The 13,617-nt window shown below is 32.4% G+C and overlaps 1 protein-coding gene across 1 annotated transcript in view; it reads right to left on the bottom strand.

Annotated features, from left to right (window-relative positions):
• Nucleotides 1-1,491: 1,491 nt before the first annotated feature.
• LOC145266579 (splicing factor 1-like) overlaps nt 1,492-13,617 on the bottom strand; it is a 74,732-nt gene continuing 62,606 nt past the window's right edge. The window contains exons 8-13 of the mRNA XM_080122419.1: nt 11,838-11,942; nt 9,433-9,496; nt 7,085-7,231; nt 5,652-5,877; nt 2,809-2,904; nt 1,492-1,977 (exon numbers count right to left, since the gene is read on the bottom strand). Coding sequence (XP_079978545.1) covers nt 1,715-1,977; nt 2,809-2,904; nt 5,652-5,877; nt 7,085-7,231; nt 9,433-9,496; nt 11,838-11,942 — 901 coding nt within the window. The 3' untranslated portion in view covers nt 1,492-1,714. The remainder of the gene's footprint in view (nt 1,978-2,808; nt 2,905-5,651; nt 5,878-7,084; nt 7,232-9,432; nt 9,497-11,837; nt 11,943-13,617) is intronic.

The following is a 13,617-nucleotide window of genomic DNA, read 5'->3' as shown; positions in this document are numbered from 1 at the left end:
ATTACTTGTAGTTGTAAAAGTTTAATCAAGATATTAAAAAAAGTTATATTGTACGTACCCATTATGGATTGAAGCCCCCCCCCCCATGTCATTAAATTTTTTTTTTTTTTAAAGAAAAGAAAATTTTACAAGATTGATCATATCCTACCATCTGGCTCATTTCGCAGACACGTAAGAGGGCAAAAAGGGATTAATAAATGGACAGAGAAACACTGTAAAATAAGTGAAAAAAAAAATAAAAATAAATTTATATAGGCATTTTTTCTGCCCATGCTTCACATTAATCTCATCAAATTTTGACAAACTAAGTGGTGATGGAATTATCTCTCTTGGCCCACCCTCCCCTCGTGCGCAAAAAAAAAAAAAAAACTAGATCAAATTAAGTGAAATTTTTTTTTGGAGAACTTCATTTCATAACGGGTACATACAATATAATTTTTTGTCAATATTTTCATTTTTTAATGTCTTAATAAAACTGAACAAGTACCATATATAAATGCTGGGTAAGTCAGGGTTAGTGAGGTATACAATTATCTGAACTTCCACATTTCATAAACATCTTGTGTGAGGAACGGCAATTTGTTCTTGAGATGAAAATTGGTCTTTAAAGATTGTTCGTTATTGATTAAACGAGATTTTTATGTATACACTTTTTTTTTTTTTTTAAATAAAAAAATTTATCAAGAAGAGGGAAGGAGGAAAACTAGATTTTCTTCTTTTTTTTTTTGAGAAAGAAAGAAAAAAAAAAAGGAAGTTCAACTGCCCAATTGTAATAAAGTAGAAAACCGTCATTAAATATGGTGGCCAACAAGCAACAAGTGTGTTTGGTCACATTGTGCCAGGACGGGAGGAAAAGATATTTCTCAATAGAGGCTTTTATAGAAGATTATTTATGGTGATTTCCTCTCCCCAATATTATTGGGGGGGGGGGGGTATGAAGTTTGAGGTGAAGTGCTCGTTTTTATTAGAGCATTAATATTTCTTATATAAGTAAAAAATCTTTGAGAATAAAATAAAAATTGAAACCTAAGGAGGTGGTGCTGGAGACGAAAAGGGTGCAACTTATATTAATACAAACTTACCTACATGGAAATATATATTATTTACAAATATCTTAAAATTCGAACCAATTAAGATGATAAAAAGCTCAATATACTAGATATAGAAATTAAAGTAATAGGAAAAATTGATGATAAAAAATAAAATTTAGTTGCAATATTCATCAATCCATCAAAAATTAAAACCTGAAAAATTTAAAACCCATAAATTTTCAAAGATATGTATTTTTCATTATTTTAAATTCCTTGTTTGAATTTTTGATGAATCAATAAATATTGTAATTTAATTTTTCATCAATTTTCCCTATTTCTCTCTCTCTCTCTCTCTATATATATATATATCTCTCTGATGTAGATATGGACTAGATGGGATGGAATTTAGAATAAAGTTTATATTAGAAACAAAAAAATAAATAAATAAATAAAAGAAATGTTTCTATTCAAAGGTTTTTACTTTTTTTTTTTATTTCTGATGTAAAAAATGTTTTTTATGAAGCATGGTAAGAAACAAAAGAAAGTTTTTCCAATTTGATCCATTGTTCTTCTGCATTCTCAAAAGACTTTTCCCCTTTGCCCTAATCTTCCCTCCTAATTTCTTTTCAAGTTGAACACTTGTGCAGGTGTGTCCAAGATGCACATGTGCAGAGTCACTATTCCTAGGAAGGGGGTGGTGGAGGTGGAGCAACAAGAAGTGGATTCATGCTATGGTTCATATCATAACCCCCCGGAGGAGGAGGCGGAGGGATGCCCGCATATGCCTGCTGGTTTCCTGGGTGTGGAGGTGCAACACCACCGGCCATTGATTGTATAGGTCCTTGCTGCCATGGAGGTAAATTGGTCGGAGGTGGTGGAGGAACACCTGCATTTTGCCACGGAGGTCCAGAAGCTGAAGCAGGTGGAAGAGGAGGAAGAGCAGCACCTACAAAAAAAAAAAAAAAAAAAAGTATGACGGTAAAAGACGTTGCAATAATAAAAAATGTACCCAGTAGAAAGTTAAATAAAAAATATTTTTCATGCGTCGCAGTTACAGTAAAAAAAAAAAAATAGAATACAGACACTAGGTGGTTCCAAGTTGTGTGTGTGTGTGTGTATTAGTATAAATTTCTTAATTTATATGAACATTACTGGTTGCATATGTACATACATGTTTCAACTGAGATTTCTTTCGAAATGCAACATTTTCAGGCTGAAATCCTAAATAATATTCTTTCAACATAAATCCTTGTTTTTTTTTTTTTTTTTAGGGGGGGGGGGGTTCAAGACAAAAGGAGAGAGAAAATTTTTTTTAATAATAATAGAATAAAATTCATCTATATTCATCAATTTCTCTCCAAGAGTTGTTGAAACCCGCTTAAAAATATCCATTTGTACATTTGGAAACATCATTTTCTGTGATCGGAGACATTGATTACACATAAAACTATTGGCAATTAAGTCATATCTAACCAATCATTTCAACGTCTTCACACTGTCACTTGTGTCTGACAATATGACAGGTTCTTCAGATTAAGGAAAACTGTTTTACTGCGGACGTGTTCAAATAGTATGTTGTTTAGATCAGTAAATATGCAACATTCTACAGCTTGAGGTGATTTAAAAAGAACGATGGTCAACATGCCCCCCTTTCAACTGTAAAAGAAAACAAAATATGTCCCCACCCCCCTCAAACAGAATGAGGCATTGAGGATTGATTTAAAAAAAAAAAAAAAAATTTTAAAACATCACTAGGAGAAAGCGAGAGTATACTTACTCTGAGAAGCCATCCAAGGCATGACCCCATGTTGGCTGTTAGGTGGGGGAGGCGGAGGGGGTGCTGTCAACAAGCCTGGAGGGGGTGGAGGGACACCTGAAAATGAGATTAAGAATAAATTTTTTTTTTTTTTACTTTTAAGTAAATAAACATCAACCAAGAAAACTAAATTAAAACTTAATAAAAAATAATAAAATTTTTAATGGTTGGTTTGAAAAATGCACATGTCTGTTCATCTTCCCAATTATTTAAAAAGATATATTTATATTTTATTTTATTATCATTTTGTTTCAGTTGGGGATGGGGCATCCTACCAAATGCCAAACTCACCATCTCACATTCCAACCAAGAGATCTTTTAAAGATTCTAATCGTATTTATGATTGCAATTGTTTGCATCTCTCTTGTACCCGATTTACAATGTATATTTACTAAGTAGTTTTTTTTTTAAATATCTTTTCACGAGTCCGATGCTCCTATGATTACTGGAATGATGCATTTCTAAATATTCTTGTATATGCACTCGTTAACAATATTGCAAAACCATCTCTTTCGACCTCAAATATGAGATGTTAGGCTTTGTGGCCAACAGGAAGGTACCATATGCAGAATACTTGGTTGATTCAACACGTGCATACAAAAAATGTGTCAATCAAAGCAAAAGAACATTTGACTGACCAGAACATTTGCAGCCATGAACCCAACTGCATCACCAATACAACCCAACACACACTGTAGCAATAATGTTGATAAGACCCAACATGGAGTCTAACAATAAAGTTGATAATTACAAACGTTGACACGATACGAGAGCAATTTGCAAAGTTACTCTCAAATATCATCTTTATATAGCTCTTTGCCAATTGCATTCTATTATTTCAAGGCATGTCAGATGAAAGCACGTATATACTATTCTCAGATGCTTCCACACATACTCGTCAAAGAAAATTCCTGTTTTTTTTTTTGTTTTTGGCAAACATAAGTCTGAAAAGTAAACTAAATCTTAAAAAAAAACAAAAAAAAAAACTAAATATTCTTGCTCATATGATCGCAGAATTTCCTGATTAGAAAGAAAATAAAATGTTCTAAAAAATTTGTTCAATAACATTTGCTGAATGTTTTACAAAAAAAAAAAAAAAAAAAAAATTGGATTCTTGTTCAAAATTCTCCTTAAAAAAATAATCTGTATGTATTATGACAAAACGGCAAAATATATTTTTAAAAATAAAGTAAAATTATCAAGCAGTTTTATTTTTGAATAAGGAAAACATTTTTAAGTGATTAATGGGAATTCGTAGGCATTACATATAAGTTAACAAATTTACCGAATCTCCATTACTAAAGGTTACTATATTGTCTAATTTCTACTGTGCAATCTTTAACCTTATCCTCGAGTAGCCTCTTGGCCTTGATAAGTGGCGATGCCTATGTAAAAAAAAAAAATTACAACAAATCAAGTATGAGTTATTAATGAGTTATGTCCCTTTACTTTTTTTTTTTAAAAGATAAAGATACTTCTTCCAAAATAATTTTCCAAAGATACTTCTTTCAAAATAATTTTCCAAAGATACTTCTTTCAAAATAATTTTTTAAAGAGTTCTCAAAATAATTTTTTAAAGAGTTTTCAAAATAATGGACAAGACAGCCGCTCTTCTCTTACTTATAAAATTTCATTTTCTTAAAACTACTTGATCAATTTAAGTGATTTTTGGAATATAATATGTTTCATCACGTGTATGTACATCATACAGATTTTTTTTTAATATAGAGGGAATTCTGAACTCTGATACTTTTTACAATTAAAATAAGGTAACTTTGTGTTTCCAATAAAATAAATCAAAGTATATTGCAAGTAAAAAAAATTCTAAAAGCAACTTCAGCAGCAATAAAACATTTTTATTTGAATTTACTCCAAACAAGACATTGTCAGTGAAGCATAAGTAACTGCTGTGTTAATGTTCAGATTTATTTATTTATTAATTGTATATACCCGGCATTGCAAGGTGGAAACATCTGTGGGTTGAAGAGTTTAGTTACATACTTTTTAAGAATATCCTAACTTCTTACGATTTTCCTGAAAGTGGACCACATGTTGGATTTATGGAAGCAGAAAACACATCCATTTTCATTTATGAAAATTAAACAGGAAATAACTCACAGCTTAAGAAAAAAAAAAAAGATAAATCATTTCTAAATAGAACAATGAAAACAATTTTCTCAGAACAATTACATAGAGCTAAATAGTAAAATAAATTTTCTTCAACATAATATGCAAATGAGGTTACTCCTTGAATGCAGATTCCCTTTGAATAAATAGCGTGTGTGTGTGTATATATATATATATATATATAGAATGCTGGAATGAAAGTGTCTAAATGCCAGTTTTCAATATGAAAATTAATTTCTGAAACCGTGTACCATTTGCATGTATTAATCAAATTGCGAACAAACAAGAATATAACTTTAATTATAATAGATTTATTTATATTTTTTGGGAGGGGGGGGGGATATCTGTTCATATTGCATTTAAAATTTTGCATGATCACCGAAACATGGAACAAATTCCAAAGACAAGCAGTCTGAGAAAAAACTTTAGAAGTGGAGTGGGGGGGGGGCCTTAGGTACAAGTGTAAGGAGTTCATCAAAGCACATTTCATAAAAATATTTGTAAAACAGACGCAGAGATTTAATACAAAAATATAACAAAGTTGAAAGAGTGACCTTCAATCTGAGCATTTCTTTGCATGTTGGGAAGAAATTTGATCTTGAGCACCATGCAGACAAAATTGAAAGTAGATAAAAAGACAGTGGAAGAAAAAAAAAGAGAGAGAGAGAGGAACCTACCTAAAGCTGCCGTTTGTGGAGGCTGTGGATTTTGCATGGTCTGCTGCCATGGTGGCAGTTGCTGGGCAGCGGCAAACATGTTCGGTGGTGGTGGAGGGGGTGGTGGCATGGGCACGCCCACAGCTGCTGGAGGTGCTGCACTGTTTGTTGGTGGCTGATTCTGGAATGGTGACACAATTGGAGGAGGTTTGCTTGTTGGCACGGACTGCCAGGGCGGATTCAATGCCTGCACACAAGAAAAGACAAGAAAAAGATAACTGACAAGTTTGATAAAGAAAATGAGCTAAATTTTTACGTGCCCCAGCGTATTATAAACACCCCAATCTCCCCAAGTTAAGAACAACTTTCGAAAAACACCCCCAACCTTGAAAGCAATTCTTAACATGAGGTGGGAGGGGAGGTGTTTATTCCAAAAGCCATTCTTAACATGGGGTGGTTGAGGGTGTTTATACTACACCGGGGCAAGGCATAAAAAAATAAAAAAATACCGAAAATTAATTATTGTCAGCTAACGTACTTCCTAACTTCCAGTGTAGCACTACCAGTTCCTTCACTTAATGTTCTTCAGTATTTCTATTGTGAAGCAATTTATTGAAATAAAATAAAGGACATTATTGAAAAGTATACAATAAAAATTATACAGATAAAAAATAACACAATTAGTCTTGATTTTCTCATTTAAGAAATAAAATTAAAAAATAAGCTTTTATTTGAAATTTTATAAGAAATGTTTATGAAATTATAAAATAATTCTTTATTTAATAAGTTTTTTATTTGAAGTTATATAATAAATGTTTATGAAAGTATAAAAATAAACTTATGGAAATAATAGTTTTTAAAAGATTTTAAAAAATGTTTTCAATAATTCTTACAAAAAAAAAAAATAAATAAATAAAATATATAATAAAAAAATAATTTCAATAATTCTTAATTAAAATAGGACCGAAAAAAAACTTTTCAATGATTATTAAATAAAAAAGAACGATTGGAAATCGTAATAAAAAAAAAAAAAAAAAAAAAAAGAAAAGAGTACATGCACAGGAGAGATATAGGTGTGAGAAAGGTCTTGCAAAAAAAAAAAAAAATAAAATAAAAAAAAAAAAAGATATACCAAGGTCTTGATTAAAAAAACAAAAAGAAAACTTGATAAATGTTCTTTAACATACTCCCTCTCTCCAAACAATCGAATTTTCACAAATTAATAAAAATCTCACATTCCTGTCAGTTTGAAACATTGTTTATGGCCATCATCATGTTTATTCCAGGAGTTAAAAAAAAAAAAAAAATCTCTGCAAATTAAAGCCTCTTCTACAGCAACCTATTCAAATAGTTGTAGCGTTCCACGTAAATGAAAATATATTTGACTACAATATAGCCAAAGAAATAGCTTTAAAAAAAAAAAAAAAGCAAAAAAAAAAAAAAAAGACACTTACCATTGGATTGGGTGGCGGCTGTGTATGGAAAGGAGGTCTGGTAAATGTTTGAACAGGAGCTGGTTGTGGGGTAGGAGTGGTTTGCTGGGGTGGGGTCTTTTGAGGAGGGGGTGGACCTTCACCCAGTTCTGCCATTAATGACATATACTGAAAAATAAATGAATTTGTGAAAAGATTTTTTTTTTTTTTAAATTTGAAAAAAAATAAAAATAAATTTTTTTTTTTTTAAGTTATTTGTTAAAATTTAATAATAGCATGGTCTCTGGATCTTGATAAGTGGTGATTCCTTTGTAAAAAAAAAACAGTACTTTGTCTCCTATGTTAGAATTGAAGTCTAACAATCTCTTCCTATATAAAAATTCTGTTACAAAAATGGAAACATGAAAAATTAACAAATTTGGGAACGGTGGACTTCCAGCTGCAGGACATATAACTGAATAGTCCCCACTCTTCACAGGCCCCATCTGTTCAAACAAGATTTTTTCTCGTCAGAAATGAAAAATTCTTTTTAGCACAATAATGTCTAAATGACAGTTTAAAACTCGGGAGGAACTTTTATTCAAACAACACTTGAGTAATACTAACAAAGACTTCTTCCAACTGCACAAATATCTTCCTCATCTTGTCACACCCATCATGTTTTTCCTGTCTGCCGAATTATCTTGTAAAATGGTTTCTGTCTACATATACTAAATTGTAAATAGCCGTCTGACAAGCAAAACTGTGGATACAATGAATTTGGTAAATGTTCATCATTATCATAAAAGTTCTCCATGAAACACACAAGAACAAAGAGAAACAGACCAAGAAACATTTGGTACTGTGACCAGGAGTCAGATGTGAAGAGGACTGCCCATACATGTGGATGGTTTAAGAAGTTTGACCAGTAACAGGATGCTTGGAGAAGGATGGTTCATGGCATATGACCAAAATTGGATGTGTAGAACGCAATGAAAATGAATAAGATGATTATATCTTTCTAAAATGTGAGAAAAAGTTTTTAAAACTTTATCAAATTGTTATTAATAGTGAAGCAAGGGTTGCATAATTTTCAATTGAATTTCTTTTAAACTGGCATTACTTAAGTCTGAACAACGTAAAAACTTAAAACCCAAAGCAAAACTAGCATGGATGGAAAGAGACTGGTTCTACATTGGAATTTTTGATAGTAGACCAACAACTGTCATCTCTATCTGGTCCATCATTGCCATGAAATAAAATGTTATAAGCATGCTTTAATATGAGATGGATTAGCCACGTTTTCTGCAGATCATCAGGTCTAACAAGATCTGCTTATTTATGGAACCCACAAGAACAAAAAGATAGAGAAACATTTGGTGCCGTGATCAGGAATCAAATGTAAAGACTGGCTACAATTGAGAAAGTTGTTAAAAACTGAGAGGCTTTAACAAGCACAAGTCCCAAAAGATTAGATACAACCTTGGCATAAGCAGAGAAAGACTAGTGCTATTTAGTTTTCCTACTCATAAACTAATTTAATACTTCTATTAAGTTTAATACGTTTGTAACGTTTTCCAAACACTTGTAACACTGCATGTAGTTACTTTTCAAGTCGACCTGATGCTGTGTTTAGAGTCTCAAAGAAAAATGATAACTTTGACAAAAAAAATCTCAATGGCACTATGACCATTCCCAAACATAATGGATCAACTACTAAGCATCAATTTCTTTTCCTCTCTCCTCCAATATTAATCTCCATACATGCATTTGAGTCTTATGTCGTGCTTACGTCACGACCCCAAATTCTAACGGGATTACATTTGCAGATTAATATTAGAAAAAGTTCAAAGTTGTCACTTGATAAAAACATTTTCCCTTTTATCAAAACATTGCGGATCAAAACATTTTCCCTTTTATCAAAACATTGCGGATCAAAACATTTTCCCTTTTATCAAAACATTGCGGATCAAAACATTTTCCCTTTTATCAAAACATTGCGGATCAAAACATTTTCCCTTTTATCAAAACATTGCGGATCAAAACATTTTCCCTTTTATCAAAACATTGCGGATCAAAACATTTTCCCTTTTATCAAAACATTGCGGATCAAAACATTTTCCCTTTTATCAAAACATTGTGGATCAAAACATTTTCCCTTTTATAAAAACATTGCGGATCAAAACATTTTCCCTTTTATCAAGTGATTGTTAAAATTGGTTGATTTTTTAAAATTTGAAGCGTAGCGATACTTATTTATGTAAATGGCAATTTTCGCACCAACATCTTTCAAGGGATCATGGATTTCATCTTAATGTTAAACCAATAATAGTTACGCCGAACTAAATTGTGGAGAAAAAGCTAGACAAAATGTATGCAGGGTTGCTTACCTCGCTGTCCATTTTTGCCCTGTCTGCTTGTGAACCTTGTGGAATCCGAATCGTCTCTCCAGGCCTACAAAGAAAAAATATGTATATATATATATATATATATATATATATATATGTGGAGATAGGTAATCAACCCGGAACATTCTACATAAGGAACCGAGTCAACAGATTCACTGGACCTTTTGAACAGAGACTTTCTCCCTGAACGTTAACACACTTTATTTATCTCTTTGTAAATACGTAAATAAACGTCTCTTTCAGTATTCAAACCACAGTGTATATTTATTTATTCCTCCCACAGAATACTTTATCTTTGATTGTCCGTATAATAGGCCACCTTAGGACATATCAATATATATATATATATATATATATATATATATATATATATATATATATATATATATTGCTATTTGAATTTCTTATAATCTTTACAATAAGAATCCTTAAAACAAAAAGAAAAAAAAAAAAACACTGGGTTGTGTATCAATACTATTGTTCTAGTTAATTTACTTGACAAGTTTCAGCCAGATGGCTATCATCAGGGGGGGGGGGAAGAAAAAAAAAAAAGAAAAAAAAAAAGAAAATTGTGTTCTTAGTAACATCTCTGGGTAGATGAACTGAATTTTGTAATCATTTGTTTTATGTTATAAGGTAAGCTGATATACCTATTTGAGGAATAATGGACTTACCCAGAAACTATAAAAATAGTTACATCTAACACGTTATTGGATAACGATTTGTAGCAGTTATGGCTTCAGAATCATGACGCATACTTCTATAACATACTTTTGTTAACATGCTGCATTTGTCTTATTACTGACCTGCGAGGCCACAACATAATACAGCTTAATATTGCAAAGTTTCCAATTTGCAGTTTAAAGTCAGTCGAGCCAGGATTGTAATCATCTATCTCTAGTTATTTTGAATAATGACAGATGTATTAGAATGTACATTAGTGTCATTTGACTAATTCTATATATCGGTTGGAGAAGTTAGTTTATATGTGGTAGAAGCAGTAAGGCCTACTTAACTAGATTTTGATGAGCGTGTGTGAGAGAAATATGTGGAGGGGGATCTGCGCTGTGAAAGCAGACATTGAAGCATATGTCCTTACACAGAAATTCTATAGCAACCCCCTCCTCCCACTCCTCAATGTTTCACTTCAACCTGTGTAGCAGCTATTGTGCAAAAACAGGAAAGTCTTCTGCAGATACAGCTGCCATAAGTAAGATACAAATAGACAAGTCTTATTACAGTTGGAAATCATTGTAAGAGTGAAATAGTAGCAGTCAAGAGGAAATATACCAAAATGACCAGAAAATAAAGTTTTAGAAATTAGAAACTCACAAAAAAAAACTCAAACTGCAAGACTTTGTAATTCCCTTCCTGTTTTTTTTGATTCCCTGATTTTACTAACATGCAGAAATTTAAATGTTATGTGAACAGGCATCTTGCTGTGCTCAACTCCCTACTTAGAGGGTCCCTGTAGGCAGAGTCCCTAATTCACAATAGACCTTTGTTTCAGTGGCAATTTAGCTTGTGAGTGATTACAAGTAAAAAACTGAGCAGCTAACTTGCCATCAGTATATTTTTATATTACTATGCTCGACTTTTCTATTTTGTACATAGAATCGTTTCAATAAACAGAAGGAATAACTCTTGGGTCTGAGTGTGATTATTCTCTAGGATCTCCCCCCCCCCCACACACACAACGTAACACATTTTTATTTTAAATTGTACATAATTTAGATTCCCTTTTCAAATCCCTCTATATAGCTTTGAGAAAGTGAGGGCGAAACCGGTCAGTTGACCCCCCCCCCCACACACACACTTTTTTTCTTCTCCTGTTCACCCCATTTACTTTAGTTTAAAACGTTTCTAATTATCTATATATATAAAAGCGAAAATGTGTTTGTATGTATGTATGTATGTGTGTGTGTTTGTATGTCTCACAAAAACTTTCGACACGGGTCATGGATTTTTGCCAGATTGGTATCATTTTAAAGTTCCAACCTTCGCCCGACAAATATAAAAAAAATTGGCCAATAACGTTAATTCCTTCACCCTGAAATCAGCAGTTTTCTACAGGGAAGGGGGGGGGGGGTCCAGCAAAAACAATCCTCTCATGACGAGTTCGCTTCTACGCATGCGTCATCAGAACCTGATTTACTTTAAATATTTGAAAAAGCGACACAAATTTGTCGACGTTGTCTTAGCTCAGTTGCTTAGAGGTCGGCCTCATTATCTAAAGGTTTTGGGTTCGAATCATCTCTGGCTTGATTAGCAAGGACCGTATCCATTCGGTAACCATTAACCGCGTGAAATAATGTTGAAATTTAAATATTATATATATAAACAACAGAAGCAAACTATAATTGAAAAAAGAAGAAAAGGTCACATACCTTTTTTGTTTACAATCTTGTGTTAAATGCCCAGTTCCACCACACAAGGTACAAATTATTGTATTCGTAATAATACTTTGAGCTTGTTGTAATTGTTTCAGTTTGCTGAAAGAAATCAAAAGCAATTTAGAATCGTCATTATTATATTCGATTAAACATATGGAAAATTTTATAAAAAGATATTTTGGAGTTGCTATCTCAAATCCCAATGAACTGTAAAGATGGTAATGAATGGTAGATGCAAAATGACCGTGAGAAAGCACAATTCGATTTAAGAAAATGAATCATCTGATTATGAATATTTTACAAGTGGATGCTTTTTCTGTGTAGTTTACTTGCTTTAAGTATACAACACAAATACGCATATGCATCTTCTATTATATAAAAGGCATTTTTTTTTTTTTTTTTTTACTTTCGTTAGTTTGAAGAGATCAAGGGGCTCCCTTCTGGGGCTAACACTTGATCCTATTACAGTTTAAATTTATATCTGAGGGCTTTTTTAAGAATAGACCCTGTTCCCTTTATGGTTGCTATCTATTTCCTTACAGGTTGGTTTTCCAGGGATTGCTTCTAAGTATTTCTGAAGGTTCTTTTTTATTAGGCTAGTTGCTCCCGTCACAACTGGTATTATGTTTATTTCTTTCAAAAACCATATTTTTAGGTCCTGATATCTAGTTATCTTTTCCCGTTCTGCTCTATTAAGGCCAAAGTCGTTTGGAACTGTGACGTCGATAATGAGTGCAGTCCTTTCAGGCTTGTTCCATATTACTATATCTAGCTTGATGGCCTTGTCTTTTATGTATCTGCCCGCCTGTATGTCTTTGTCGTAGAACACTGTCACTCTTCCATTTGATGTTATCGGTGGTGGTTCATGTTCCCAGATGTTCAACAACCTATCTAGTTGCATCTCTCCACAGATCTTCCAATGTAGTTGTCTGTATATCCATGCATATGCCTAGCTAAAAGTAAAAAACTACAAAATAAACATCCACAAAACTAGTATATTCTTGATCAATGTTGCTCTAAATGAATAATATTTAAATAAAAAAAAAAAAATAAAAAAAAGTATTTAACATCCTAGACAGGTGTGTTTAAATGCAGCATTGTCCAAGAGAAAGAACTTCTGGTTTTTGTTAATTCTGTCTTACTCGGTAGCCATAATATGCAAGTTAAAAGAAAGTGCTCAATATCCTAGATAGAGGAATCCTACATAGAAAAAGTATTGGTAAATACTATGTTACCCTTGAGAAATATTTTAACTGTTTTGTTATAAAAGAAAAGGGACTCAGCATTACTTGATAATCATAACAGCATTTTATTTGGTAAATGGTAATAAGTTAATTTAAAGTGTTCAATATTGCCAAGAAGAAAGAGGAGGTTGGGAAGAGTAAGGGGGAAAACAAGGGAGGGAAAAGAAAAATATATAGAAACATGTGCAGAGACGTTTTGTTATTTTATGGCTCTGGTTTAACATTTGTTTTACATACTGGCAGATGTTGGATGTCTTTGAAAAAATTGCCTGCCAAACTATCTTATCTCTGGCCAGGTTGTAATTTATACCTCTTTCTCTCAAATCCATCATTACGACTTCCATATTTTTTCTGGTCTTCCCCAGCTACTTTTACTAACTCTAGAATTCTCACCCACTCTTTTAATGTGACCAAACCAACAAAGTCTCCCATTCTGCACACATCTCTATACTAACCAAATTTAATCTTCCTCCGAGGTCATCAGATCTCAGCTTGTCTTTAAGACTTCCATCGCACAACCATCATATCAT

The sequence above is a fragment of the Euprymna scolopes genome, chromosome 41 (assembly GCF_053919585.1).
Source record: "Euprymna scolopes isolate OS-2025 chromosome 41, ASM5391958v1, whole genome shotgun sequence".
In the NCBI taxonomy this organism is placed as follows: Eukaryota; Metazoa; Mollusca; class Cephalopoda; order Sepiida; family Sepiolidae; genus Euprymna; species Euprymna scolopes.
This window is presented reverse-complemented; position numbering and strand designations above follow the sequence as displayed.